Raw genomic sequence first — 24,243 nt, forward strand, 5'->3', positions numbered from 1 at the left:
AAAATTTGTATGGAAGTGTGTAATGGTTCCTTCAAGTAGGCTACATTTAGGAGTAGGCCTACACCAGAGTAATGTTAGAATATGTTTGTCGTCTAAATGAGGTCCACACATTTTTATGCATATCCATTAGCCAACAATTTCACCATGGTATTATAGATAATTGGAACTCTACTGTTGAGGAAGCTTTCATCCTCTTATTTTTTTCAGTGACTGGTGGAAAATATTTTATTGTAAACTCTCGTGAACTCCTCACATGCACGTGCACGTCACTGGACAGTCTCGCGTGGGTGGTGTGTATGGAGCACACATTATGTGTCCTGGTCGCATGCAGTTCAACTTTTCTGGCTTCTCTCTTCATTTAAATGTACAAAGGAGACACATTAAATACAGTTGGTTATGGCACTGCCGGCAAGACCACATGTTTTCTTGGGAATTTTTGCAGTTATCCAGATTAAATTTACCTTACAGGAATTGCCATCCATTGGTAAGTAAATCTTTTTTTTTTCTTTTTTTTTTGCATGTTTTCATTCAAAATAGGATACAAGAGATACCTATAGTTATTTAAGAGTTATTTACTTTCATATTTTATGCATTTAAAAATGTAATCTCATTACCTGCAAACTGAGGTAAGGTAGCAAATAACTGAAAAATGCTCATGTTTATTTTTCACTTAATTTTATAAACATTTATTATTATTATTATTATTATTATTATTATTATTATTATTATTATTATTATTATTATTATTATTATTATTATTTTGTGTCTTTTAATACCACTTAAGTCTTCGATGCTATTGTTAATTGTGTATTATTTTTATTTTGCGTTATGGCTTTTATGAAGCACCAAAATGTGTTGTCTTTAAATGTTTTTCAAAAATAAATTAAATTAAATGTTCAGTACCTTGTGTTCATATCTCATATAGACCACCTATATATTTGTAGCAGTTAAAAATATAGTAAAAGCCTTTTATCATAGAACATATGCGTTCAAGTCATTGACTGACTATGAATTGGATTTTAACACACTTTTAAGATCAAGACAAAAATATGTCAGTGGCCCATAGGCTAAATCATCTAAGAGGCATTGCACGCATTATTATTAATTAGAACAGAAAGATTATTGCTTGACTTTGTCATGAAGAAGCAGTCTAATTGCAATGAGTATTAATGATTTTAATGATCCAAAATCATGTGAGATTTTTAACTCAAGCACCTACCCATGCAGAAGATTTTTTTGGCCCATGCACGCTCACTGTAGCCTGCGGTCTCTGTCAGTATGTTGAAAATAAATGTGATAGACCTGAGGGCATATCGCATACTTACAATGCCAGACAGGAAAAGAACAGCACGCTGTGCTTGAGACACAGGATACGTTTTTATTGGATTTATTTTATTTTATTTCTCACATTAGCATCAGATAACTCTGGAGATACAGTATAGAAGTAAAGTTGGCAGAATTCAAATGAGACGAAACTCTGTGTTACCCCAGTCAAAACACTGCCCTGCCCTCACACTCCCCCATCCAGTGCTATGAGGAATTCTGAGCATGTTTCACTCTCTCCTGTGAAAGAAGTACTTTGGACACACGCTTCTCACTGCAGGATGTGAAGAACTGTGTTTATTTGCATAAAAGGTCATTTTCATCAATAGTTGCACACCTGCTAAAAAATATCATCAATGTTACATTCTTAAGTTCTCTGAAGAGCTGAATATGTGTATTGTATTTGACGTGAACTTCTTTGTGATTGAGGGAGCAATTCACATGCATGTAGGTTATCAATGATTCAGTGATTGTTGAGTAGAGTAACACAGACAATGCAGCCTATAGTATAATTAATCTTTATTCATCAGGGGTCTCCTGTTTTACCTTCGGAGGGCTCTCCAAGCAAGAGAGCGCTGGTGTAAACCTCAAGCTCTACAATAAAAGATGGAGAAGATGGACGCTCTCATCCAAACCAGTGGATGAGATCAGTCAGAACCAGGAACTGGAACGTTATGAAGAAAAGCACGGCAAACTGGATTCAGAGCGCTTTCCAGAAGTTGAGAGTCATCATAACTTATCCATTAAGGTGAACAGTCAAGAATGTATTAACTCTTATTAATAAAATACTTTCTCATGTGTGCATTTGTAAGTAATGTGTATGTTTGTTCATCAGAGAGATGTGGACCATATTTACTACACATCCAAATTCTATGGGCCCACAGATAGTCCAGACAAGGATTTGTGGGTAAATATTGAGCAAATGGACAAGGGAAGAGTTCATGGTATTCTTTCCAACACACATCGGCAAACTTTGGTACGATCATACAATCACCAACAAAGTTTCTTTAAAGTTTAGTTTTTTTATGCATTTTTTTTTTACTGTTAATACTTTTTTTGCGGCGGGATTTTGTCTTTACAGAAAGTGAATCTATCCTTCGATTTCCCTTTCTATGGACATTCTTTGAGGGAAATACATGTAGCTACAGGGGGTGAGTGAAAACTTTTGAAGCATACATTTCTTTATAATAATAAAATATAAATAAAAATATCCATTTCTTATATACTGACCCCACATTTTTGAACACAAGTGTATATTTGAAATATATTACATTTCTCTTCAGGTTTCATCTACACTGGAGATGTAATTCACAAAATGCTGACTGCTACTCAGTACATCGCTCCTCTCATGGCTAATTTTGACCTGAGCATCTCACAGAATTCTACAGTCATTTACTGTGATAATGGTAAAATGATATGGACTGAAAGCTGAACGTGCCCTGATTTCTTTGAATTATTGTGTCATGTTTGAATGGCTGTTATAAATCTACTTTCTGTTAGGCACAGCTCTTGTTGTGCAGTGGGACCATGTGTATCTCCACGACGCATCTCATCTCGGCAGTTTTACCTTCCAAGCTTCTTTATACAAGGATGGCAGAATCACTTTTGCATATAAAGAGGTTGTTTTTTAGAGATACTGTAATTTTTGGTTTTACAGCTGCCATTAATGTTTTGTTGATGAAGCCAGGTTTGATTGTATAATCTCATCTGCTTTTAGGTTCCCGTTGACATTAACAAAATCAGCTCCGTGGATCATCCTGTGAAAGTCGGGCTCTCTGATGCATTTGTGATTCTTCATAAGATTGAACAGCTTCCCAGTAAGTACTGTAACTCTTCTTAGAAGGGAAAATAATACTGCTCTTTTTTTAATTAATTCTGCCTTCACCAGTGTTATTTTAGTATTTACGGTTATAATTTTTTAAAAATTTATTACTATTTTGAATGAGCATTTTTCATTTTTAGTTTTCATTTTGGTCTTATTCTTTTTTCTCTCAATATTTCTATTTAGCTTTATTTTAGTTTCAGTTATAACTTTAGCAATTATAGTACTTAAACTATTATTTCAGTTTTATAGTTTAAATAATGAAAACTATTTGAATAATTTTTAATTATCAATAATGATACTAGCCTTCCGTTCGATTGTTGTTTCTTTTATAACAGATGTTAGAAGAAGAACAATATATGAATATCATAGGATAGAGCTCTTAAAATCCAAGATCGCAAACATCACCGCTGTTGAGATGCTTCCTCTACCAAGTAAGTCCAAACTGCTGACAGCACTAGTTTAATCTCAGATGGAATATGTTTCATGTATGGAAAATAGCTCTAATTAGAACTCTAATATCTTTTCCTAATATAAAGACCAGTGTTGTTTTCCATGACTGGACTTGAGTACATTTAATCACTTATTGTGAAAAGTGTTCATGTCTTTCACACGTCTCTCCTCCTGCCGTCAGCCTGCCTTCAGTTCTCCAGCTGTGAGACGTGTGTTACAGCTCAGATTGGCTTCAGCTGTAGCTGGTGCAGTCGCCTGCAGAGGTACACACTTGAATAGTCAAACAGATTCAGTGCAGTGTGCTTCAACTTTAAGGCTAGGGACTTAACAGCTGCAAATCATGTTTCTCATGCAGATGTTCCAGTGGTTTTGACCAGTATCGTCAGGACTGGGTTGACAGTGGGTGCTTAACTGAGGTGAACAGATGCAGTACATCCTCCACTTTTGTTCCTCTGTTCCACTATCTCCCATTTTTACTAACTTAATATAGTTGTGTTTTAAGATAAAGAGCCAGGGCTGTGACAGAAAGCAGCCTATCATTAGAAGCAGCACTCCGGCGGCGCAGACAGGAGTAACGGAAGAGTTCATAACTACAACAACATCACCCACATCAGCTTCCTCAGTCACCACCAAACTCACCAGCACACCCTTATTCATAAGAACCCTTCCCACCAGCATTCTCACTGACGGTATGTATCAGTCTTACGATGTCCTGCAGATCATTGAGAGGATACTTTTTATTTTTTTCATTATTTATCTTGCTTCCAAATGAGGTCTTAAAATGAGACTAATTATAAGAGCCCTACAAACCAAAACAAAACTGACACCTGTACAGCATTTTTCCTTAGCCCATAACCTTTTACAACGTGACACTTAATCCATAATGAAAATCTGACCTTTCATCTGCAGAATAAACTTCCAGTTTTTGTATATGTTTAACACTGAAAACTTGTGGTTTCTGTGCTGCAATGTTACTTTGTAATGAGAATTCTGTCGAATTCTGTTATCATTTACTACTCTACCCTCATGTGGTTCCATGTTTGACTTTCATTCATCTTTGAAACATGGGTCTTTTAGAAATATGGAAGAATGTTGGGAACCAATCTGTTTTGGTGCCCAATGAATTCCAATTTATTTGGGGGGAAAATGATCACCTTTTATTGTTCCACAGAAGAAAGAAAGTCACAAAGGTTTGAAATGACATGATTTCTATCATCTCATTAAAGGGTTAGTTCACCCAAAAATGAAAATTAGGCTGTGTTTTACCGCTGAGGCACTCTTGGTGTATATGACTTTCATCTTTCAGACAAATCCAGTCGGAGTTATATTAAAAATGGTCTTTGATCTTTCAAGCGCTTTAATTGCAGTCAGCAGGTGTTGCATTGCTTCAGTCCAAAAGAAGTTCACGGTTCGGTATGATTTCAGTATAGCAGGAGGGAAATTTAAACATAAAATAGCTTTTTATTATTATTAAACAGTAGTTTAATGAACAAATTGCTTTTTATTTAAATAAATGAAATTATAATTAAAATTTTCCAAGGGATAAAATAACTATTTATTTTTAAATATAATTATCAACACGTTTATGCTCATTATTCATTTTTTTAATTTTCAAAATTGTAAAATTTAGATTTGTTTTATATAAATTATATTTCATTTTGAGATTGCAATTAATTACAATATCAAACTATTAATGTTTTTAATATTCATTAGATGATGGAAGATAAAAATATAGTACCAATATTTCATGTATTTTAATCATTTAAAAAAACACTTAACTGTAACAACCCACAAATACACAAATACACAAATACACAAATACAGCAGTGGCTGTCATAACTGTTTCATAATAGACTCTTTTTTTTAAAACATACATTAAATAATTAAGACATCACTAACAGATAAAGTAAAATATAATATAGTCTAATATTTCACGAAATGCTCTTCTCTAGACTTAATTTCTCTTGCAAACGAATGAGCTGTGGACACTGATGACTGTCCTGAGGTAAATGAAATGCTACATGATGTTTTGTTTTGGCATCTTTCCACGGTTGAAACACTGATTGAGTGATAACATGAGGCATGAGATGTTCATTCATGTTTATTTCGCAGTTAAAACTAGTAGCTAAGAGGAAGGGATGATCACGCTCACTCGCGAGTGAACAGAGGCGTTTATTCAGCCGTCTGTCACGCCACATAAAAAGAGCGTCAAAACAGCATTTATTGTTTAAATTTACTGAAAAAATAAATAAATTGAAAATTGGAAAGATGAAGTTTCACTCGTGCAGAAGTTAAAACAACACTGTTTGTTCAGTACACATATAGGTACTGGAAATTTTCATTTTGGGTCATTATGGGTCATGTACCGGACCAATAGCAACCTATTAGTAACCATGTAGGAACCCCAGAACCCACTGCCACTCACATATCTTTTTCAGAAAATGTAAAAATCTGATTATAATTGTTGTTCTTTACAAGCAGGTGTAAAGATCCTCTTGTGTTCTCTTTCAGACTCTCAGATGGACATTATAGAGAAGCAAACAGAGGAGCAGATGCAGACTGGTCTGCTCATAGGCATCCTCATAACTATGGTCCTCATGGTGGTTGCTGTGTTGGCCACTATATACATGTACTATCATCCCACCTCCAGCACCAGTCTCTTCTTCATCGAGGTGAACTCCATAACTAAAGCATATACAGCTAATGGAAATGAAAAAATATTTTAAGCACATTAATATACTGTATACTACCATTCAAAAGTTTATTCTGAATTTTTTTCTTGATATCTAGAGACGACCAACACACTGGCCTGCCATGAAATTTCGACGGGGTTCAGGACACCCGTCATATGCAGAGGTAGAGGCCATGGGACAGGATAGAGAAGGATTCATTGTGATGGACCCTAGAGGCAGTTTTCTCGTGTCAGACAGGAGAGAGAGCTTGTTTCTGACAGACCAGAGGGAAGGATTTATTGTGGCTGACCAAAGAGAACATTTCCTTATCATGGAACATCGCTAAAGTTTATGAATTAGCTCCTCTGTTTTTGAGAGGAAGTTGCACTGGATGCTGGGATGAATGTGGTATTTGTTTGACCTTATAGCAGCAAGTACTTAAAATGTGAGTGATCTATTGCACCATTACACCAAAGTGCAATGTAAACATTGTGGATACATAATGTTTTTTCCAACACAGTGAAGCTAGTGGAATTGCAGCGCTCAGAGAAAACCTTCACATCTGAGCTTTTATTTACTGGCCCCCTTTAAACCACCGTCTGAAAATGTTCCTGAGAGTCCTCTTGTTGGTGTCTCTCTTCTAACCAGATGGGTCATTAAAGCCTGTGTATTACAAACCCCTCACAGTACGTCCTGTGTAAAACAGGGAAGCCTGAACTATATATTTTTGCTATTAATAATATCTTTATACTCCAAATTCATGTGGATAATGTTAAGGTACTGTTATAGAAGAATCTTAAAAACTTTGATAGTTCTTTAAAATATTCTTGATTCAAATATATAGCAGTGTATCAGAAACACTGAGATATATTTGAAGAGTTGATCGTACACACACACTCCTGGACACACATCCAAGGTAATCTCACCAGTTGCAATAGTAACCATACATACCTCAGTTAATGTCTTCATAATATCTGTGCTTTGTTTTCGTAATATGTAGTTTGATTTGTATGTTTGAAATATTCTCAAACAGAAGTATAGATCTCAACAACTCAAATGTTATATTGATGATTTCAGTAAATGAATATCATAACATAATTCTGTTTGTAATCAGGACAACTCAATTCAACAGCAGTAACAACAAACATCACAAAAAATGTGTACGAAAATGTACTATAATTAAAATATCAAACCAAAAATCCATTAATTTACACCGATCATTTACACTTTACAATAAATCAATGTCTTTACAGTAGTTTGTATACTTCTCTATTATCAGCACATATACATTTCTGCATGAAAGGTGACACATGGCTAGAATAATCTACTCTAAATCAGAAAGATTAATCCAAGAAATATTTGGTCAGGCATTCAAATGAATCTATATAAGGGATAGTGCACCATCTCTTTCATCTGTAGAATATTAAAAAAAAACTATTTGAGAAATGCCTTAAATGTTGTTTTTTTCCATATAATAGAAATGTTTTAATAAAACTGTTTGGTTTTCGACTTTGAGTAAGTAAAAAAAGTCCAGAATATTCATGTTAGGGTAAACTATTCCTTTTCTTTTTTTTTTATTAAAAGCTTTATTTGATGATGAGCTTGATTCACAGTAATGGTCAAATATGCTAAAACAAACCCCCACATCATAGTATAATTTTACATTTTATTTATTATTTAGATTATTTATTATGAGGGGAGATAGGTAATAAAGCAATCAAGAGTTATTTGTTTGTGTAAAATGGCATCACTACAGAGCCCCGCACATGACATGCAGGAAAAAATATTAGGTTAAATCGTGTGCACGATTTACTAATTCATTCCCTCAATGTACTAAAACGTGCACAGGATTATTATTGCATTCCCTCGATGTACTATTTCATTCACTCGATTTATAGATTATGCGCACGATTTAGCAAATGGAGGGAACGCAATCGAGCATCGCGTTAGATCAGTCAGGCCACGTTAGTCACACTTGCATCAGCTGACAGTCAGCCATTCCTAACGTGTACCAATCCAGTCTTGACACCTTTCACCTGCGGTCTATTTAAATTCCCATTCTTCAGTGTCTCTTCCATCGCATCGCTGCTTGCAATTAACTACCTCCTCCAACCCCAACTCCACCAACTGAACTGTAATCCGATCTAACTTCTTTCTTTACAGTCTCTTCATTGGAAGCAGTCTCTGTCACATTCTGTTTACAACTCATGTAATTGTGACTTGTAATTATGTATGCTTATAATGGTTCTGTTCTGTACCCCAGAGGGGTTTGTCTTGCTGCTCTCCCCGCTCTGTCCAAGCATGGCTGCATGGACAGGCATGTGGAGTGTTGCCCAGAACATAACCATAGCGCCTACACTAACTGTATGTAATTATAATTGTCATAAATATACTTGACAGAAGTGGTCCTGATTGAAATAGTAATCGTGTGCACGCTTTAGTACATTGAGGTAACTAATTAATAAATCGTGCGCACAATGTATTTATTTTTTCTTGCATGTCATCTGCGGGGCTCCGTACATCACTGCATGAGCGATACATCAGTTTATTTGAATCTGTCTCCCAGAGCTTGAGTCCATAAAAACTTATCCATGAGCCATGAGCTTCAAGGCACATGTGATCAGTGGCTTTTTAAGTTTGTAGTTACTTTGTGATGATGCTTGCTGATGTATCCCACTATCCTCTTTATGCTTCTTTATCTGAAATTTACAAATTAAAATCATTTTCAGCAACAGATGCATGTTTTTAACTATTTTAGACCTTTGATTTCTTTTGATAACACATTTCACATTTACTTACACTTTTTTGAATATGTCAGTTGTCAGTTTTGATTATGAGTAGCTCTTACCTTGTTTTGGAGGTGCTGGCAGTCGCCTCCTCAGTTTCCGAGACGAGCCAATGGTTTGTGTCTGAAACAAAAGCATTACGACAGTTATAGTCATAATGTCACATGAGCATTTAGGAATATGTGTATGAATATTACTTAAAATATGAAGACAACACCTTGTTTTTTGGAGTCTTGACCTTGGTAAATTGGGTCTGTGGAGTTACATTAAGACCTGCATTTTTCAAAGCAGCAATTCTTGAGCAAATGTCTGAAACCTAGGGGGGGGGAGCACAGATCAAAGCAAAACGATATGAAAATGACTGCTTTGATTGTGAACAGCAAGGCTTTGCAGAAAGACTGTTAAATGAAATGTTACTGGCAGTTTTAGGAAACCATGCTTAGTATGTTTGCATAATTTTATACAGTATGTGTAGTATACCGTATATTCAGGTCTATATAGTATAAACTGTATTCAGGAAATCTACATTATTTTAATATTATTTTTATATTCTTGTAGTATTTATAATTTTTTTAAATTCAGTTTATCCTTATATTTTGAGTTTTCATTTTAATTTTAATAAAAAAATTTAGAAATTTTGTTAAGTTCTTTTGTCATTTTTATATTTTTTTTCTCCATTTTTTTCAGCTTTTTTTTTCAGTTAGTTTCCAAAGCAACATTTCTAATTTCCATTTTTTATTAAGGTTTATATATAAGGTTTTTATTAAGGTTTATATATATATATATATATATATATATATATATTTATGACATAACAAATGTTTTTGTTTACTTAAACTATTTAAATTGTTTTCGTTATTTGAAAAAAAGCTCTGTTAAAAGGGCTGTCCGGTTCTTGTGCAACCGGAGCAGGAGCTTGATTTGCATCGCCGGCAGTAAGTCAGATTGCTGTCCCCACTACCCGGCCCCAGATAAGTGGAAGAAGATGGATGGATGAAAAAAAATCTAATATATATATATATGAAATGATGCATCTACAGAGCTACAGTATGAGATGCTGCTGCTGAGATTCAGAAAAAGAGAGAGAGTACAGCGCCCAGGCGGAACACACCTGGAGCTCAGACTGCTGCACCTGTGCTGCTGCAGAAGCCACCTGGTCCTCCAGATGAGCGAGCTCTCTTTCAGTGGTGGATCCACTGATGCAGCGCGCACACTCCTCCAGATCCCCCAGTTCACCCTCAAGCCCGTACACTGTCCCTGCAGCCACATACACCTGCACACAGTGAAATGAGTTAGAATAAATTGAACAGCAACTCATAAATGACGTGAGAAATGCTGATCTCAGGAAGAATCTGTACATTCTCCTCCAGTCTGCCGAGCTGTTCGTCCAGTCTTTTGGCCTCATCAGGGGGAATGATCGATATGTTACTGTGGTCTGACTGGCATCGTCCATCTCCCACAGATTCGTGAATCAGATCCTCAGTAGCGTTCAGTACTTTTAGCACCTCAGTGGTGATGCTGCATAGTGATGCTGCTGAGTATTTCTATTCACGGTAAATACACAAAGTTTACACATTAACATTCACGTTCATATAAATGGAAATTAATGGGGCATGGGGCAAGTCTAGTGTGACCACAACTACATTAGCAAAATCATAAATACAGATTTTAATAAATACAGTTAACATTTACATGTTATTTTTTTGGATGGACCAAATGCATGCCATATATTTTATGTAGGTTATATAGTACATCTTAAACAGGCTTAGAAACTGAATTTATTATTTATGTACCGGTAAGCCCATTACCAAACACATAAGAATGCTTTGTTAAATCTTAATTACTTCTTAAAGTCACAATTAAAAGACAAAAAGTCATGAGATTTAAATTTTTTTAAATATCAAAATTTTGACAGATTATGTAATGATTTTATCTCAATTATGACTTAATTTGTCATAATTTCTACTTTTTGATCTCATATGACTAAAAGATTGAAAAGTAAAAATTAAGACTTAGTCATTTTATCTCATAATTTTGAATTAGTATGTCAGAATATTTACAATTTATGGTTGTTGTTGTTGTTTTGTAACAGAAATTATGTAACAGAAATTGTCTTCCATACTTATTCACACTGTGTCTACATTTTGTAGGTTATAATGAGATGATTTGCAAGTGAGCTTGCATTGAAAACAAATCTGCCGTTTGGAGAATTACTGAGTGGATTTAAACACCTCTGACTGGCCATTGCTTGGGCTCAATATGTTCAACCAACATATCCATGTTGTAAAAAATAAAGAAATAAAAATAAAGAAACCTTTGACCCAACTTGCTTAAATCTAAATAGAATATTATAATACACTTTTTATGTGGCAGCCATAATCATGTAAATAATAACGAGCCCAGTGTCAGATAGCAGATGAAAACAGAAACGAGAACAAGAGAACAGGTTCAGTAGCCAAATTATGAGTGCAGAAATAACAGTATACTGTCCATATCAGCGTACAGTCATCACCTGCTGTAGTATATTGGAGATTAAATGCAGGTTTTTCTCTATGTCCAGCATGTTTGCATCCTAATAAAGATCAAATAGAGGCAGAAGACAAAGAAAGAAATAATAATAAAGAAGAGCTTCAGAGGAACAGGTTAAGCAGATTAAATAAAAGCATGTTAGTTGTGAGCAACTGGTTACTTCAGCCTGTAGTGTTTAGTATAGTATACTGTAGGAAGTTATTACCTTGTAGATCTCCTCCGGTGACAGATACTCCTCCTGACCAGATGGGGCGCTGTGTTGAATTTTGGGGTCCCTCTGTTCCTCCATGTTTTTAATCAAGTCACCTTGACTATTGCCATCCTCCTCTTGATCTCTCTCTTCTGGTGATTTGCTGCATTGTTTGTCTTCTCTCTCCTCAGTATTTTCAATGTTGCTCTTTAGTGCCACAACTTCATTGATCTTGCCCTCTTCCTTCATTTCTTTTTCCTGCACCACCTTCGATTTTCCACCAACAAAGCATCCCTTATATATCGTGTCATCCGTTTCCTGTTCAGTAATATTCTCCTTCTCTTCCATCATCTCATGTTTCTCTCCCCCACTTCTCTCTCTGTCTAAATATACCCCCTCACTAGTGTAAGCTTCTATATGTTCTTCCATATCATCCAAAGCCTTCACTACAGTATTAATGATCCTATCAAATTCCATCTTTCCATCTTTACTTATCAATCTACTCAAAGCCAGTTCACAGGATAAAACCTCCTGATCCTCAGTGTGATCAACCATCTCGGGATTCTCATCTCTGCTCTGCTGACTTTCAAATGCACTTCCACAATATTTTATTTCTGCATATTTCTCTTCAGTTTGCACTTCTCCCTTGTTCTTTTTCTCTTCAATTCTCTCTCTAACTATCTCATTTTGTGTATTTGTCTCATCAAGTGTCTGGTTTTGGCTCACAGAGCTAATTTCTTCTGACATTTGGGTCTCACCCGTGTCATTTTGCTCACATTTTGCCTGTTTTGCCACAGTTTTCTCTGATCTCTCTTCTTCTGATTTTTCAACCATCTCTACATAGTTTGGGGATTTCTCATCATATTGTATCATTTTGTTTCCATCTGTCCTGTCATCTCTCCCCAGCACCTCAGTTCTTATTGACAGATTTTTACCCTTGGTTTCAATTTGATACTCACACCTGTCCAGTTCATCTTCAATGGAAGAAAGTAATGTCTCACTGACCTGACTGGTCAACTCTCTCAATTTGGAAGTCAGATCGTCTTCTTTCAACATCTCAGTTGATCTCATTTGATTTGTGAATTCAATTCCATCTGATCTTTCTTTTGAAGCAGCCTCAATCGTAATTGTAGCATCTCTCACTTTTTCTTTTGTTTTGCTTTCTTCATTCCCCATTTGATACTCACACCTGTCCAGTTCATCATCAGTGGAAGAAAGTTGCGTTTCTCTGACTTGACTGGTCAGTTCTTTCAGTTTGGTGGTCAACTCTTGATCTAATGATCCAACTACACCAAGAGCCCCATGATTGGAATTGCTGGGAGCATTGAGACCAAGTCCAAATGGATCAGGGGTCATGGCTCCAGAGCTCAAGATGTCAGGAGTAGCAGTGTCTGAAGTGTCTACTTCCAGAGCATGATCACATGGTCTTTTTCCATGCAAGTCTGTGTCTTGTTTCACATAGCGTCTTTTCACCAGAGCATCTGAGAGGTGGCTACTGGAATCCTGCCAATAAAGAATTAGATTCATGACATGTCAAAAATAATAAATAAATACATATTTTTTTATATCGTTCACATTATCGTTCAAATGTTTTGGGTCAGAAAGTTTTTAAAAAAAATATATTTTTCAGCAAGGATGATTTAAATTGATGAAAAAGACAGTAAAGATTTTTGTACGGTTAGAAAAAAATATATATTTCAAATAAATGCTTTAAATTCATCAAAGAATCCCAAATGTTTAAAGGATTATGCAAAAATATTAAGCAGTAAAACTGTTTTCAATGTTTGTTTGTTTATTTTTATTATAATTATTTTTAAAAAGATAATGTCACATTTAAGACTGTGGCTGGAAAAATTCAGATTTGCCATCACGGGTATACATTGTACTTTCAAATAATTGTTATTTTAAATTGTATTAACATTTCACAATTTACATTTTTTTTACTATACTTTTGGTAAGCATAAGAGACTTCTTACAACAACAACAACAACAACAAAAAAACTTACCCCAAAATTTTGAACAGTAGGGTGTATATAGTGTCTATATACTGTATAACATACACAATCTTAATTATTTTTATTTTTATTAATTATATCAATTTTTGGTTTTTACATTCTGCTTTCATAGACTGGTCAAAAATCATTAAATAAACTGAACATTTGTTTATATAATAATAGAAAGAAATAAAATGGAGGATGCTCACAAGGGGATCATCATATGTGGGTGTAGTCGACATGCAAAGGTTTAAAAACCCTGTTTTAAATCAAAGCCAAGACATGTTGTATAACAAACAGTCGTTCTTACCGGGATATCCAAAGACAATACTGACTGTCCTTTCCACCCTGGCCCCTCTCTCTTATTTTTCCTTCTTCGCCGTGACCTCTTGGTCCTGCTTTCCTCTAGTCCATCCTCGCTGCTTTCAGCCCCTCCTGGATTTAAATTTATATCCATGATATTTGGACGGCGTGCGGATGAGGGTCGTCTGTGTTCTAGTGGCACTTTTCTTTTTAAAAAGGGCAGCAGAGTTTTCTGGGACCGGTGTAGTGGCCCATCTTGTCCGGCGGAGTCCTCAGCGTCACCATTCAAGGTGTGTGCATTGAGATGTTGTGCTTGTGCATTCAAAGGCAAGGCTGCTTGATGGCTGTAGGACTCTGGGTAACTCAACTGCTTATTGGCAGACATTTTATGCCGAAACTCTTCCAGTGCAGTGCCCCAGACACCATTAGCTTCAGGCTCTGTTTCTGAGCCCATCTCATGGTAAGCTGACACCACTCCAGACTCTCTTTCCAACACGCTGTAGACCAGACTTTTGCGCTTAGTTAAAAGGCCTGGTCGAGAGAGCAGGTTGCTCTGATAAGCAATCCAGTTACCATCAGGACTCTGGAACACTGAAGGCATACATACAGCATTTAGGCAGATAGTCAACAGTTAAAAATTCAAAATTATTTAAAATCTCTGTCATAAACAATAAGAGCTGATTAACTATAGTTAAGAATGATATGGATTTAAGTCAAGGATCTAACTGGAATTGTCCAATCGGTCAACACTCCTCCAGCTAGGCATGGCCTGGACAGACTTTGGTTTTTCTTTCTTCATTTCCAGAGTATGACTTATGACAGGGGATGAAAGTTTTGACCCAATGTTAGCATGCTGGTCAGTTTTCTCATCAGTCAAGAGACAGAAAGCTGAGTGAGACCTCTAATGGAGAGGAAACATTTCATTGAAAACACTGAAGCAAAAGAGCCAATCCAAAAGCATTGCCAAATTGAAGGTAATTTAGTCTTTAAAATAAATAAAAAGTCACTGTACCCAAAGAGAAGCATCAAAGGCACTCTGGGTTTGAACAGGAGAGATTCCATCACTGTTCTGGTCCAGATTACATGCAGACTTCACCTCAGACAGATCCCTTTTCCGGCGGACAATCTGACATTCAAACAGTCCAATAAAACAAGTTTATGCAAACAGTGTCGGACTATTGAAAAATAATATGATCATTTAAAATTAAGAGAATTTAAAATGCTTTATAGCATATACTAATCATTTAAATGTAATATTATATCAACACGTATATTCCTATTCAACATAAGTTAAATAATACAATTCTGCATTGTCTTTTTGATGTCAAATCAAGAGTGTGTATATATACAGATAGACAGACCTTGATTCATTCAGATTAATGGATAATCTAAAATTATACATTTTAAAAGCATTAAAATAAATAATTTAAATATGTATTACATAATTATGCCTTTGAGCTATAAACAGTGTAAAATGTGTAAAATATGTGTAAAATATGCTTACCAATATTGCATTTCTTTGATAAAAATACAGTAAAACAGAAATATTTTGAAATATTATTATAGATTAAAATAGTTTTAATATATTTTTTAATGTGATTTATTCCTGCTATGGCAAAGCTGAATTTTCAGCAACCATTACTTCAGTCTTCACTGTCATATGATTCTTTAGATCATAGATTCCTTAGAAGGTTATAGTTATCATGTGTCACTCACTTTCTGTACTATAGTTTTGGCCAATTCCTCCATCAGCTCTTCTCTGTGCTCTTGCAGATATTGAGCTTTGTTCTGCTTCTCCTACAAAAACAAATGTCAAAAGCTGCCATGTCACACTTGCCAAGTTACTGAAAAGCAATGAATGGACAATCTTTTATTTATTAATAGGAAAGTCTTACTTGATTGTCACTCTGGCTCTCAGCTTTAGCGATGGCCTCATCTATGGCCTCTTCTGCCACCAGCAGTGCCACATTAATAGTCTCAGCCATGCTGTTCTCTGGAGAGAGACATAATTATTTAAGTGTTTTCATATGCCCCTGTACAGTAACAAACCACACATATCTAAATAATGATTTGATCACAAACCTTCAATTTGCCTGTAGAATGTGGAGTCACTCTCATACATGCTGCTCTCTTCATAAGTGCTGCCCTCTGTTGCTGCAAAAATGTTACATCTCATGTCATCAAAGAAACTTTATAACCTTTCATAATCTATCCATTTTCAGTTACAGAGAATGTATAACTTTCGAAAGTGTATGTTGCATGCTATGAATGCCTAAAGGGTTAGTTCACCCAGATAGGAAATTTATGTAATTGATAACTTACCCTCATGTTGTTTCAAACCCATAAAACCTCCATTTATTTTTGGAACACAGTTTAAGATATTTTAGATTTAGTCTGAGAGCTCTCAGTCCCTCCATTGAAGCTGTGTGTACGGTATACTGTCCATGTCCAGAAAGGTAAGAAAAACATCATCAAAGTAGTCCATGTGACATCAGAGGGTCAGTTAGAATTTTTTGAAGTATCGAAAATACATTTTGGTCCAAAAATAGCAAAAAAGGCGACTTTATTCAGCATTGTCTTCTCTTCCGTGTCTGTTGTGAGAGAGAGTTCAAAACAAAGCAGCTGGATATCCGGTTCGCGAACATTTATTGAATCGAACTGTCCGAAAGAACTACTGGTGATCCGAAAACCGATGCAACCAGTTCTTCACTCGTGAACGAGTCAATCTGTTGTTCGTTATCTGGCTCGGCTCGGTGTTCATCTTCAGTTCTCTCTTCACATCAGTTCAGTCAGTGTACTGTTTGAGTAAATGAATTACTCCGGGATATTGGTTTGTTTTAACTCAGAGGGAGTGTCAGCCACATTAAAAAAGTTAACAGCTTTAGTCATTTGTGGATTAATGCATATTAGAGATGTGAACCGTTTAAAACGATTCAGTTCGATTTGATGAACTGAATGATTCGTTTGCGAACCGGAAATCCAGCTGCTTTGTTTTGAACTCTCTCTCACAACAGACACGGAAGAGAAGACAATGCTGAATAAAGTTGTCGTTTTTGCTATTTTTGGACCAAAATGTATTTTCGATGCTTCAAAATATTCTAACTGACCCTCTGATGTCACATGGAATACTTTGATGATGTTTTTCTTACCTTTCTGGACATGGACAGTATACCGTACACACAGCTTCAATGGAGGGACTGAGAGCTCTCAGACTAAATCTAAAATATATTAAACTGTGTTCCAAAGATAAACGGGGGTTTTATGGGTTTGAAACAACATGAGGGTAAGTTATTAATTACATAAATTTCCTATCTGGGTGAACTAACCCTTTAATGCCTAAAATGCCAAAAAATACATATCTAATACTCTTTTTTCTGTTATGAAAATAAAATTATCAAGAGTGATAAAGTCTTGGCTCATTATTAGGTGCCAATTTTTCGAAATTGAGATGTATACATCATCTGAAAGCTGAATAAATACATTTTCCATTGATGTATGGAGAACCTGAGGGTGCAACAAAAATCATAATACTGAAAAAATCTCCTTTAAAGTTGTCCAAATGAAGTTCTTAGCAGTGCATATCACTAATCAAAAATTAAGTTTTGATATATTTACGGTAGGAAATTTACAAAGTATCTTCATGAAACATGATATTTACTTAATATCCTAATGATTTTTGTAATAAAAGAAAAATCTATAATTTTTACCAATACAATATTTTTGGGGGGCTATTGCTAAAAATATACACCAGCGACTTAAGACTGGTTTTGTGGTCCAGGGTCAAAAATTTGAAAAAAAAATAAGTACAACCGCAAACATTAGTCATTTCTGTTGTAAGTGTTATTGACAAACTGTTCCTGTGATAAATTGAGTGATTCAACATCATTTCCAGTTCAGACACGTGATTTAATAGCAGTGTCGACAGGTTTTTCCTTTTTTGACAGACACCGTCTCAGTCTCAGAAAGCTGTTGGATGACAAAGCATTTGTTGAGTAAATACTGACATATCAATATGGCCTCAGCTCTACATACTATAGAGCCATTTAAAGTGCTCCCTTCGAGCCGGTAAAGGTCAAACTACCTCTGAAGTCACCGGCTTCCACTATTTGAAAACGCCTGCCCTTTTCCTTCAAGCCAGTGTTTACGCCTACATTCTGCTGAGGAAAGCAGATCAAAGTAATGTTATGAATCTAGCTTTTTCTATGAGATAAGCTGAAGACTGATGTTGCGGCTTAAAAACCTATCCTATAATGCTATAATCTTATCGTTCCATTCTTAGCACTTGTCCAATGTTACACTCAGACAGATTATCTCCTAGCTTTTCTCTGCATCAAATTTCTAAAAGCTTGACCACATAGTGCATTAAGTTTTGTAGCCAAAGCTCTTTATTTTTCATGGTCAGTATAATGGTTTTACTCTCCTCTACAGAGAGCTGTTGTTCATCATAGGGTACAGGGGTCTGCTGAGGTGACAAACATCCACATTTATGGTCATCCATTCTTAATGTGGCACTGGTCTTGAACTAAACTGCTTTCCTCTTGATTCTCTGCTCACAGACCTCAGCAAAACTGAAACAGAGGCTGGGCACAAATCATAACTCATTTAGGGTTGTGCCCCAAAAAAATAAAAACAAGCAAAGAAATTTTAAGATGACATGGAGCAGAAAAATAATTTTTACAAGATTATTTTAAACATCCAAACAAGGGTGCAGTAAAAATAAGGTTTACTAGCAGTATATTTTTGGCTATTACTTTCTTTATTTTCACAGTAAATTTTTTTTTTTTTTTTTACTACATTTTTTTTTTTTTTTTTTTTACTACAACTGTTTACTGTGATTTGCCAGTGAATGGGGAGTAGTAAATTATTACATTTTCAATTTCTGATAAATATCTCTCTGTACACCAGAAAACCATAATATTCAGTCTTTTTAGAGTGTATAGAATTGTGTGTGTATGCTTGATTTTAATTCACTATTTAAATGTTTGGTATACAAGAGGGAATGGATTTATCAGGTCATAATCAAAGTACACAGCGACCCTTCCTCCATAAACATGAATAATTCTCATAAATCCTGCAGCTGTTAAACTGGATACAGAGGAGGCAATTCAGACTAGAGGAGCCCTGTCTGCTCTTGTTTTAACCCTCATGAATTAATGCTAAATACTTGCGTGCACATGCAACCATAAGCTGTGAAAAAGACAGAGCTAGGGCTTGAAGGACTAAAACTGACATATCCACTGAATGCAGATTGCATCTGAAATACAGCAACTCAAACATGCAACATGCAAACCAGCTCTTTTACCTCCAAAATATATATATTATAAAATGTCACAGTGTGAAAACATCCTTTATTTTCAAGGAAGGTCATACATAACAGTCCAGATGGCAAGTACCTGTAAGCTCCTCTAGCACTCCACGCTCGGCTGCATGCCTCCTGTAGAGGTTCTTTAACACTTTGGCACTGCCAAACCTTTTAAAACGCCTTCTCACATTATTGTAGAACCATTCCAGTGATTGGGTCTTCAATAGCCTGGAAATAAATGAACAAGGCCACATTATAATGCTTATTTAAGAGCATTCCTGAGTTTTTGTTTACACTACACTGATTAAAACCTTTGACAATGTAAGTGCAGAACATATGAGTTTGAAGACTGTGACATTTGTCCTATAATCAAGCACACACACAAACATACAAAGAAAGGTCACTATATATACTGTACAGCCAAAGGCTACACTAATATTCAGATTCTCACTGCTAAAGGGATAAAGAGCTCGATGTTGTCATTGCCACTGATAGCAGAAGTCCAACAGCTTAAATTAAAATGAGTTTTTTCAGAGGAATTGCCTGCTGAGAACATATAAGATTATTGTTTACTTTGTATACAGTAGGGAATATTGTCAAAAAGAAAAATATTCTCATGCTCCAGGGATCATGCCAAAATTGCCAGGAATTTTAACATTCAACAATTATCAATCAATAATTATGTTAGCAACATTATATCAATAACCAAGTTTTAATAATCTGTTAAATAAATATGCAGAAAAATATGAGCTGTTGGTAAAGACTAGTGTTGTTTTCATTCTTAAAATAGCATTCTGTGTCCTTTTCCCATAATGTACAGACTCTCCCAGAGGGCAAATTATATTTTTTTCAAACAGTATAGAATTTTACTTTAAGATGGACTTTAAATGGGAATTATTTGTTTATGCATTTCTTTTATTAACTAGACAAGAAGCCACATGTACTATATACCTGTTCTGTCTATAAGCGTAGCATAAATGTAAATGACCCGCTTCCATTCAGTAATGATATAGTCTCGCATGTAGTCAAACCTTCACACTGAGGTTCTGGAATCTCTGGCAGCTTTTATTGGCCAAGGCAAACAACCAATCACAGTTCGTTTCGTTCATCATCATGTTTCGAGGCGTAGAAATGTCGCCACAATAACAGACCTGTGTATAAACTCTCATATTTTAGAGATTCTATGCCGCAAACTTTAAATATTTAACATAGTTTTGAAAATCCAGCGTTTAGTTTATCCTGATAAGCGCTCGTCGTCACAGTTGTAAACACAACATCTTTCTTCTTTTGTGAGTGGTTTGGCTCATGGTATCTCTGTTTTCAGGTGGAAATCCTGTATAATTTAACCAATCCGATGACGACTTCGACACTCCTGAAGTGTTTCACCTTTTGTGTCCCATATGCATCAGACATTTAACCAACGGTCCATGGGCGTGACGTCTGAAGCTGAGACTATTAATGATCTAATGCACAGATCTTTGCTATGAAAACTGGAATGAGCATTCATTTTATAATGTGAGGAAAGAGAAAATACGCGTGGATGTTTATAGTATCAAAATTCAATTCCAATAATGGATGTAATCTCTGTTCAAGAGTGAGTTTGTATGTATAAGACGGGAAAGACAAGGAATAATCCTGCTATAAATAAATAAATAAATACAGTGATGTTTTGCACAGAATTGCAGGACTTCTGTAGGACATATTGACCTTCCATGCACAGTGTGTGAAGCGTAAAGCTCTTGGGTTTCATTAGCACTTCAGACTCACATCACATCAGTAGAAACACCATAATAAGACAGAAGGTCACCCAAAATGTATCTCTGCCTTCACTTGTTAGCAAAATCAAATTGGTTCAACCTAAATTTAAGGTTTCAGGTTTGCAGGCCAGTACGCAGTAAGTGTGTATGTAAGAAGTGCAAATATATTTTCTGTCTTGGTTCAGTATATGATTCTGACCTAAAGCTCTCTGTGACATTTACAAGGGCATTTGAGCGCAAGCCAACTCATGCTCTATACTTGTATTATACATAATAATCCTGATGACTGTCTTATCAGTGTTATTTGAACCCTCAACAAGAATACTCCATTATAAACAGTTATTTTCTTTCATTAAACCATGAGTGTAAACAAACACACAGACATAGCTCACTAATGCTCAAATGACTAATAAGGTTCTTTGAAAAATACGTGACACACAACTCATATGAACATAAATACAAGCACATTTTCACAGTAGAGTCAATTTACAGAACCAGACCTGAAATTACAAAAAACAATGACTTATTATCTTTTGTGAGTAATTTATCCAAATTTGATGTGCGATTACTTTAATCACCACATAATGTAATTAATTACATTAAAAATTGTAATCGCTTACCAGAACTTATATATATAATATTTCTCTTTCTTCTCAGTCTATTTATAAGAGATGAACAAATACAAAATTTTTCGATGATATTCTATATTTGTCTTAATAAATTAACAAAAAATTGCTAAAAATACATTTAATGATAGAAGTGAATTTAGGCATTGTAACATTATAATGTACATCATGAAAAATGGATATTCATTTTTAGATTTGCTAAAGATTATATTTAACCGTGTTATTAAATTATTAGTGTTTTTAAAGATTCACTTCAAGTGAGAATTAGACATGGTAAAGGTAACCTAAAGATAAAAAATACTTTAAGACAAATGAGCATGCACAATTAAATATCCAATACTGACTGATTCCACCAATTAAAAAAATATCAGTACAATTATTTGCAAAACATCAGCAAATAATCAGTACAGTGCCAATATATCATGAATCCCTAGTTTTTAAATCCTGATAACAACCAGAAGCATCAAGAGCCTTTAACCTGCAGGTGTTTCCTTTGAAAGCCTCCTGACGGAGCTCACGCTCACAACAGCTCTGGAGAGCGCGGCAGAACTGACCTGGTCTTCTGACAGGCGGAGCACAGCCAGCCTTTGTCCTTTTTACTGTAGGTGCAGCAGCCTTTGCAGACGTTGTAGCAATAGTCCAGGCAGGAACGTGTAGGGTTGAGCAGAAAGGTGAAGGGAGAGCAGCAGAGGATGCAGCAGCGATCATTAAACCTGTGCTGCCGTGACAGCAAAACAGACCGACTGCCCTCCTCAACCAGTGCCTTCTTCATCTCACTGGAGCAAGAGAGAGAGTGAGAGAGAGAGAGAGAGAGAGAGAGAGAGAGAGAGAGTTGAAAAACAACTGTGATATAAAGTATTCAACTAAAATATTTAGTACTAAATAAAAACTTAAACTGATGCATATTTGTCTGAGCATTAGGATGATGCATTAAAAACATACATAATTCATCTCTATGTAAGGCAGGCTGTAGTGCCCTATAAGTGGATCATGTTCACATGACATCTGTGTGTTGACAGATGTGCTGCATTTGCCCTTCGACGTTTTAAATCTGCCTGTATTTCCAGCCGTACTGCACCCTCCAGAGAGGAGAGAGCAATTCTGAGCAAAATTACTTTGACATTTAGCAGAGAGACAAGCGACCTAACACTATTTAATAGAGGTTTGCAACCAGCACATTTTGTTTGTGACATTAGATTTACGCTTCCTAATTACACCAATGTGACCTTAGGATATGAATTAAAATTCAGAATTGTAGGGATTATAGGGTACAGTTAGAAGGCAACTGATTAAATCAAATTCAATAAGAAATATCTTAATCAGGAAAAATGCATTAGTGATTTTTCAAGTAAATCTTCCTGAAACTACATTGATATGCTAGTAGGTGACAACAAGTGACTAAATTTCCTTGTGAGTAACTAACTGAATCGATCAGTCAACTGAACTGTTCCATTCAAAATGCTGATTTATTTCACAACAAAACAAGTGGCTGCATCCAAAAACAAGGACCTACCCAGAGATTATTACTTAGTGAACATTAAAAACATTGAACATTTTTTATTTTATATATATATATATATATATATATATATATATATATATATATATATATATATATATATATATATATATATATATATATATATATATATATATATATATATATATATATATATATATAACAAATATTCTGGATGAACTACATTCATCATGTTGTCATTGTCAAGCGATCTACTAACATCAGTTGCAGTGTTGCTCATTCACAAATCCTCTCCCCATGGCCTTGTGGAATAGTAAAATGTTTACTGAATGCACAACCTCTTTGGAAATAGCAGGTCATCCCTACTTACAAATCCAATACTGTGAATTTGGACATGCTACTCTGTTCATGTCATTTTATTTCACCTATAATGCGATTTATGCAGTTTTGAATGCAACCACGGAGTTTATAAGTGAATCATTGAATCACTTACTCATCTGAATCAATTAGTTCAAAAACACTGATTCATTCAGTAACGCATGAAAAGTTAATTTTGCTTCAACTTTGGTTGGAAATATTTTCTTTGGCAGAGCAAAATTACAATTTCTAATTGTGCTGCTGGTCTTAATATAATCATGGCTGTGATTTCCTGTGATTTACAGATGTAAATAAATATTAAAGGTGCTGTAGGGAACTTTTGTAAAAAAAATATTTTTTACATATTTATTAAACCTGTCTTTATTTCCTGACAGTAGAATATGAGACAGATAATCTGTGAAAAAAAATCCTCTGGCTCCTCCCAGTAGTCCTATTGCCATTTGCAGAAAGTCATGCGCTCCCGGTAAAAAACAACCAATCAGAGCTGCGGTCCGTAACTTTGATTGTGTTCAAAATGTAGAAAAATGAACATAAGCGAGTACACCATGAATCCATTTTCCAAACCGTGTTTTTAGCTTGTCCTGAATCACTAGGGGTGCACCTATAATAAGTGTTTATATTCAGACTA

At 35.3% G+C, this 24,243-nt stretch overlaps 2 protein-coding genes across 4 annotated transcripts; one reads left to right on the forward strand and one right to left on the reverse strand.

The window, feature by feature from the left end:
* Positions 1–308: 308 nt before the first annotated feature.
* Positions 309–6,616, forward strand: plxdc2a (plexin domain containing 2a). The gene is made up of 13 exons (XM_052547466.1): positions 309–484; positions 1,854–2,071; positions 2,159–2,299; positions 2,405–2,474; positions 2,607–2,729; positions 2,824–2,942; positions 3,041–3,140; positions 3,484–3,579; positions 3,780–3,861; positions 3,954–4,014; positions 4,101–4,287; positions 6,110–6,270; positions 6,389–6,616. The coding sequence occupies exons 1-13, from the start codon at positions 397–399 to the stop codon at positions 6,614–6,616; spliced, it is 1,674 nt and encodes a 557-aa protein (XP_052403426.1). The 5' UTR covers positions 309–396.
* A 694-nt stretch (positions 6,617–7,310) lies between these two features.
* LOC127950422 (rab effector MyRIP-like) lies at positions 7,311–22,529 on the reverse strand. Of its 3 annotated transcripts, none has more exons than XM_052547464.1 (15): positions 22,312–22,529; positions 19,466–19,602; positions 16,155–16,226; positions 15,968–16,065; positions 15,789–15,869; positions 15,085–15,198; positions 14,799–14,973; positions 14,080–14,663; positions 11,791–13,278; positions 11,569–11,628; positions 10,415–10,600; positions 10,168–10,329; positions 9,274–9,372; positions 9,119–9,179; positions 7,311–8,969 (listed from the first exon to the last, which is right to left on the reverse strand). In XM_052547464.1, the coding sequence occupies exons 1-15, from the start codon at positions 22,527–22,529 to the stop codon at positions 8,956–8,958; spliced, it is 3,549 nt and encodes a 1,182-aa protein (XP_052403424.1). In that variant the 3' UTR covers positions 7,311–8,955. The 3 variants fall into 3 exon arrangements, with proteins under 3 accessions (XP_052403424.1, XP_052403423.1, XP_052403425.1); XM_052547463.1 differs by having other exon boundaries at positions 22,236–22,529; XM_052547465.1 differs by lacking the exon at positions 11,569–11,628 and having other exon boundaries at positions 22,236–22,529.
* Positions 22,530–24,243: the final 1,714 nt, after the last annotated feature.

Source organism: Carassius gibelio, chromosome B2, assembly GCF_023724105.1.
Source record: "Carassius gibelio isolate Cgi1373 ecotype wild population from Czech Republic chromosome B2, carGib1.2-hapl.c, whole genome shotgun sequence".
Taxonomy (NCBI): domain Eukaryota; kingdom Metazoa; phylum Chordata; class Actinopteri; order Cypriniformes; family Cyprinidae; genus Carassius; species Carassius gibelio.